At 44.2% G+C, this 6,809-nt stretch overlaps 1 protein-coding gene across 1 annotated transcript; it reads right to left on the bottom strand.

The window, feature by feature from the left end:
* Positions 1-2,931: 2,931 nt before the first annotated feature.
* Positions 2,932-5,922, bottom strand: LOC307013203 (SCAN domain-containing protein 3-like). The gene is made up of 2 exons (XM_079640480.1): positions 3,794-5,922; positions 2,932-3,569 (listed from the first exon to the last, which is right to left on the bottom strand). Exon 1 carries the CDS (start codon positions 5,605-5,607, stop codon positions 3,796-3,798), a length of 1,812 nt encoding a protein of 603 aa, XP_079496606.1. The 5' UTR covers positions 5,608-5,922; the 3' UTR covers positions 2,932-3,569; positions 3,794-3,795.
* Between the last annotated feature and the right edge of the window lie 887 nt (positions 5,923-6,809).

Raw genomic sequence — 6,809 nt, forward strand, 5'->3', positions numbered from 1 at the left:
GTAACTTGAGGAGAGCATTACCAGGTAACTCAACCTCCCAGACCGTGGTGATGTAATGTACATTTGAGCATGAATCACCACCTGTAGGACCCTCACCTCTGAATGTTCTCTACAATAGTCTGTACAAAAATGTCCCTGTCTGAGAAGCCAGGCGTAAAGCCGCAACAAATGTGGGAAAAAGAGGAATTGCTGAGTCGTCACACTGTTGTGTTGTTTTGGTAAAGAAATGTGATGACCGGAGAGGTTTGTCGTGCCGCTCCAGAGTGTGAAGGGCTGTTTTTAATGAGTGGAAAATGAAGCCTTGGAGCTGAATTTGCATGAAGGACTCGAAAACTAATCATAAAACACAAGACAAATACCTTCACTGTCCATAGTCGACAGATGCTCAAACATGCCCGGCGCCAGGCCCTCCCATTTGACATTCCTGCCCTCCCCTAATAAACACGTTTTTTATTATTTATAAAAATCAAAAGATATTTTTATTTTATTTTTTTAATTATAAATAAACGGTGAACTTTTATGCTACGATGTATGTGATGTCAGATAGTAACTTTAAAAAAAATCGCAGGCTACGTCAAATAAATGCATGTGTCTGTTGTGATTTGTGATTCCTCCACATTTAGACCAATCACAGCGTCACACTCTGCCGCCTATTCTGGATTTGTTTATTGTGCATTCTGTAGACATTTCTGTTGGAATTACAAAATGGATATCAGAAATTGGCTTAAAAGGTCTAAGGATTTATTCAAACGAAATAGCGATGAAAGAACTGCAGCCGATGGTGCTACTGGCGACCCTGCACCTGCCATTGCAGCAGCACGCCTTAATGTCACAAGCTTGACCTCGGCAAACCCCGGGACTGAGTTAGCGAGCCCAAGCCTTGACTCATCAAGGCGGCCGCCACCAACGCTGCCCTCAGAGGCACAGCTCTTTGTGCCCCTACCATCACCACCTGCGTTGCCACACCCTGCACCACACCCGCCATCCTCCTCCTCCTCCTGCTCCTCCTCCGTGCCGGTGCCTCCACTACAGACGCTACCTTGCAGCACATCAACGGGTACTATTGGGCCAGCAACCGCTCAAAGACCAACAGCCCAGGTGATCTTGGGGTTAATAAACCCAACCAGGTGAAACTGATTGTTTTCAAGAAATAAGAGCACTTTTGCCATTGCGTGGTACTACAACAGGCCATGGCTTGAATATTCGTTAAAAGCAGACGCAGCCTTTCGTTTCCCCTGTAGACAGTTTAAAGTAAATACGTATTCATTTATGCGGCTTTTACTGTCAAAGGTTTTTGCGACTGGAAACACGCATTACATGCTGATAAAGGACTGATAAGGCATGCCGCATCAAAAGAACACATTTCATGTGAGAGTTGTGGAGAGAGAGAGACAGATACGCCAGGAAACAAATAAGGAAATGAGTACTTTGGTGAAAATCAGCTGGCATGGAACCGCTATTATGTGTCGTTGATATTATAGCTTTTTTTAGCTGTCAACCAACTCCCTCTCAGAGGTGACCACGATTCACTCCACAGCATGTCCGAGTGCAGTGCATAGGAAAATACACCATGCCCAAGGCGGGCTAAAAAATTAATCGTCTCCGTCTCTAATTTCTTTCCTGAGGAAGCTACCATCCTTAACCAGTGTGCCTTGCTCGTGATTTACCAGTGTTTGTGCTGCCACGCACACAATGTTTCAAAAGTGGTTTCTATGTTGCCCTTTATTTGTGTATGTATTTGTGATAAGTGTGCGTCTTTACGCAATGCTTTTGGCCTTGCTGTTTGATATATATTGTGCTGCTGGCCCGCAGCACGTGACGGTTTTGTGTGCCCTTCCATGAAAATCATATGCCCTCCCTTTAGATTTCTTCTGGCGCCGGGTCTGGGCTCAAACTCCTGACATTAGCTACTTTTAACACGTGTATAAAGAAATAAATGGTGACAGCGTTCACACCTACTACTGTTGCGGACTGAGTTCACACCACTAGCAAGCGGTCCGAGACCACCTCTTTTAGGCGGACCAGAGTCCGGTTGTTTAGTTCACTTCAGAGGTCTCGGATTGTGTTCACACCGACCCAAACAAACCGCACCAAGCGGCTAAACGCACCAGGGTTCGATTCAACCAGACTATACAAGGCTGGTGTGAATGCAACCTTAGAGTCCTTCAGAGTCCGTTAGAGTTCTTTAGAGTCCGTTAGAGTCCGTTAGAGTCCTTCAGAGTCCATCTTTAGAACTTTATAATAACCGTATCTTTTAATCTAACGTTTCTTTCAGGAGAAATGTTTGATTTTTAGTTGGGGGGGTGTTATGACCCTGGGTCATAATGTCATTTGTGTGCAGATATTTTTCCCTCCTGTGAATGTGTGGGTGTGTGAGTGAGCAAGCAGGTGGTGCCCGTTAGCTGATTAGCTGCCTTCAACATGCTGATTGGTCCACCTGAAGAAGAGGGGAGTATTTAAGCTGCAGTCATGCAGTTCCTCTGCCCTCTCTCTCATCGACCTCTTCTATTCCCTACTCCGTGTCTGTTGTTCTGTGTGGCTTGAGTACCGATTAATGGTCCTTGTTATACAATTGTGTATCTTTGGAAAGCTAAAATAATTTAATCTGTCTTGGAGACACACTTTGATTTTCCTAGGAGTGCGAAATCCCGTTTTCTCCTGTTTTCGTTAGGTTAGGTAAGAAGCCTGTATTTTATTTGACTTATTTTGTTAAGCAAGACTTATGTATGCAAAGGATTATTTGTTTATGTGGGTTGTCTCACCTCCTTTAAAAAAAACAGGTAGCCTAAATAAAATCTCATTGTCCAGTTCTTGGGAGTGGGAAGAGTGGGGAGAGGGCAATTGTGTGCTGTGCCTAGGTTCCCCTAGGCCTGGGCGTAACATAAATTCCTAGCTTTAGGAATACATCCTTCAGGCAGTTTTATCGTCTAGAGCAGAGGTTCTCAATTGTTTTGCAGCCAAGGACCCCTTACAAGATAGAGAATACACCAAGGACCCCCTCATTCTGATTTATGATTTTGGGCTATATAAATAAAAATGTACTTGACTTGACATGTATGTCCCTTGGAATAATCTGACGTAGCCTATTTTTTTACACTTCTATAGTCTTAGTTATGTGAAAGAACAACACAAGAGAAATGTATTAGAAAGATATTAGATATGTATTAAAAATATTTGCACCATCTCAACACAGAATACCCATAAAACAATCAATCAATTAGCTGCAAGTAACACTGTACCTAAACAAAATATCAAAGGGAAATCAAGAGAAAAGTGATAATTTGAAGTGCATTTCAGAACATACACACACAAACACACACACACACATAAAGATGAAACATCAAGTGTTTCACTCTTAGTTAAAATTAAATGATTTATAAAAGTCTAATCACAAAATAAATGCAGGCTATAAACAATTGAACACATGCCTGCATTGCAACATATATTAAGTAAATTGCAAAACAACTGCAACTGCATTGTTACAATCCCAAACCACTACTTGTAATGGCAGCCAGCTCTGGACACTATTGGAGTGATGCAAGGCAGTCCATGAAGCTGATTGCTTCTCTCTGCAAGTGAAGACACACATATCAAACTAAATCATCAAATGCAACATATCTGACATTTCTGTTGCTCTCACACACACACACACACCCACCCACACCCACACACACACACACACACACACACACACACACACACACACACACACACACACACACACACACACACACACACACACACACACACACACACACACACAGAGATAGAGAGAGAGATAGCATGCTCTTACCATTAATGTGAGATATGGGCCCGTCTCTCGCTGCACAACTTCTCCATCCTTGGAGAAGTAGATGAGAGGCATACACGTAGGTCGTTCTCCACTTCCATCCGAGCCCTGTACTTGGTCTTCATGGAGGTCAGCGCTGAGAATGATGACTCGCACAGGTATGTGGTTGGAAAGGGGAGCAACACCCGCATGGCAACAGCAGCGATTTCCGGATACTCCTGTTCAACTGAAGGCCAAAAGTCCACATAACCCCCTTGGCCGAACCGGATTCTCAGCGTCCCGTCGTATGCCAGGTCCAGCAGCTCCTCCTCTGCTTTTCCACTGAGACCCCGCGCTGATGTATGGGCAACGAAGGGGTCGCGCACCCAGTCCCAGGCATCGGTGTCAACGTCAGTGAAATAGTCATTGAAATAGTCACCAAGGGAGGCAAGATGCAAACCGATTGTATTTTTCACAATCTCAGCTGGTATTTGGTTTGTGTCCAAAAACTCTGTGAGTTGGGGGAACATGTCTGTAATGCCATTTTGCACCCGCCTTCTCCAGATCGCTGTTTTGGCACGGAATGACTTCATTTTGTCGCTTACCTCCAGGATAGAGGCATATCTGCCTTGAACGGACAAACTGAGATCGTTCAATGAGTTGAACACATCTGCGAGGTAGGCAAGCTGTGCGATCCATTCGGGGTCCGAGAAGAGTGCTGCAGTGGTTGGCTTGTCATTCTGGATGAACTCACAAAGCTCTGAGCGCAGTTCGTACACCCGCTGTAGCACTTTTCCACGGGAGAGCCAACGCACCTCTGAATGGAACAGCAGGGTGTCCTGTCCTGCGCCCATCTCCCTGCAGAGCTGGCCGAATAAACGGGACTGCAGTGGCTTACACTTGATGTGGTTGACCACAGATACCACCGTGCTGAGAACGGAGTGTAGCTCAGGACTCAATGATTTTGATGCCAGAGCCTGCCTGTGCAGCATGCAGTGGGTAGCTATCATCATTGGATTGCGCTCCTTGGCACGAGCAACCACCCCACTCTTGCGTCCGGTCATGGCAGCTGCCCCATCCGTGCAAATCGCAATGCAATTCTCCCAACTCACATTGCCAGTCTCCATGAACATATCTATAACATTGAAAATCTCCTCACCTGTTGCTCGCCCCGTCAACTCTTGACAAAATAAAAAATCTTCCTGAATCCTTCCTTCCCACGGGTAGCGAACCAGCGCGATGAGCTGCGCAGAGCCGGACACATCAGTGGACTCATCCAATTGAACCGCGAATTTAGAACCTCTCAGTCTTTCCAGCAGTTGTGATTTGATATCAGCAGACATGTCCTCAATTCGTCGTCTGATGGTGTCATTTGACAGAGGTACACTTCTCAATTTGGCAGCCGCATCTTTCCCCACCATCACCTCACACAGATCCACCGCAGCAGGGAGCAGCAGTTCCTCCGCTATTGTGTGGGGCTTTCGCGCCTTAGCAATCCTCTGCGCTACCAGGTAGGAGGCCCGCTGCGCTTTAGCAGAAACAGACGTAACATTAACCATCCGTTGTTGTTGCTGGCGGTAGTCCTCGCCCTTCCTCTCAAAAAAAGCCCGGTCTTTTTTTGCATAATCTGGATGCTTGGTCTCGAGGTGCCTCTTCAATTTGGCAGGCTTCATTGCCTCATTGGCAAGACACCGCAGGCATATCAGACATTTCGGTTTCCCTTCCACTTCAATAAATCCATATTGGAGATACTCCTCATCGTATTTCCTTACTTTTGTTTTTTGTTTTTCATTTACTTCATTTGTAGCCGTAACCGGTCGTTTTAAAAATCTGTCCATCTTCGTAGTATGCTAGCCGTGTTATATCTCTATGATGCTAGCAGCGGCACTCTCTGACTGACGTACCAGTTAATGTTGTTTCCACGGTAACGGGTGACACGCTTGATTTTTAAATGTATAGATGTGTTAGATTAGAACGTAATCTATGAACTATTTTAGATTAAAAAAAGAAACATATTATTTGTTGAACTATGAAGCCTTTTGTAAAAAAAAAAAAAATGATATGATAATTTAAATTAATGAATCTGAAAACTTTTAACGGACCCCCTGGCAGAGTGCCACGGACCCCCGGGGGGTCGCGGACCCCACTTTGAGAACCACTGGTCTAGAGTACACTGTGGCTATCAGCACCTTCCTTTGTTCACCACGCGATAAATTAGGGACTGTATGAGGTCACTCTGTAGGCATACGGATTATGTCAGATTGTTAATGGGCTAGACTGTGGAATTTAACTGATGTCATTACTTCACTTTTTTTTCCTGCAGCTTTTTGCTAGAAAATGAGAGGCTGTTTATCTCATTATCACATTAACATCATTTAGCCACAATTGGAGATAAGCAGCAGCGAATTAAAACAATAATAACAGCTTGGCAGAACCTGTAGGGGTAATGCATTGTTAGGCTTGCATGGTGGAATCATCTGAAGCTGATTTCTTCCATGAAGATGTACTTATGCCTTTTTTCAAAGTATTCATTTGACCTAAAATGCCTTCTACCATAAATTGTATAAACTAAGTTTTGTAATATTGTACAGAGATGGTAAAATATGCACAGAAATGTTCGAATTCTTGTCTGGAGAGTCAAATGTGGAAAATAAAAGGACAGTTATTTGAGGTTATATCTTGAGGTTTGGAAATGACCCCAAATCTGTAAAGCATATTAAAATTCTCCTTACATGCAGCACATGCCACATTTTATGATGTTTTATACCTGCTGCCAATTAACATAATACGATATTTCCTGTTGTGGAGAGGAGTGTTTGGTTGACCGTGACCCTGCTGTTCCAGTAATATGTTTTACTGTGAACTGAAAAAGCATCAAGTCAGTATTTGAAGGAAAGAGAACATGTAGGAAAAGTGGGGTTGTGGGAATAATAAACCATCACAACACTCCAGTGGGACAGCCTCTTATAGTGGAAAAGCAAATCAGCGACAGGATGTGAACCACGGGTAGCCCTGGCGCTTTAATGCTCTGAGATGTGTA

Source organism: Notothenia rossii (genome assembly GCF_949606895.1).
Source record: "Notothenia rossii genome assembly, chromosome: 7".
In the NCBI taxonomy this organism is placed as follows: Eukaryota; Metazoa; Chordata; class Actinopteri; order Perciformes; family Nototheniidae; genus Notothenia; species Notothenia rossii.

Coding starts and splice junctions, on each gene's coding strand:
- LOC307013203 (XM_079640480.1), bottom strand. CDS start 5,607: ATGGACAGATTTTTAAAACGACCGGTTACGGCTACAAATGAAGTAAAT.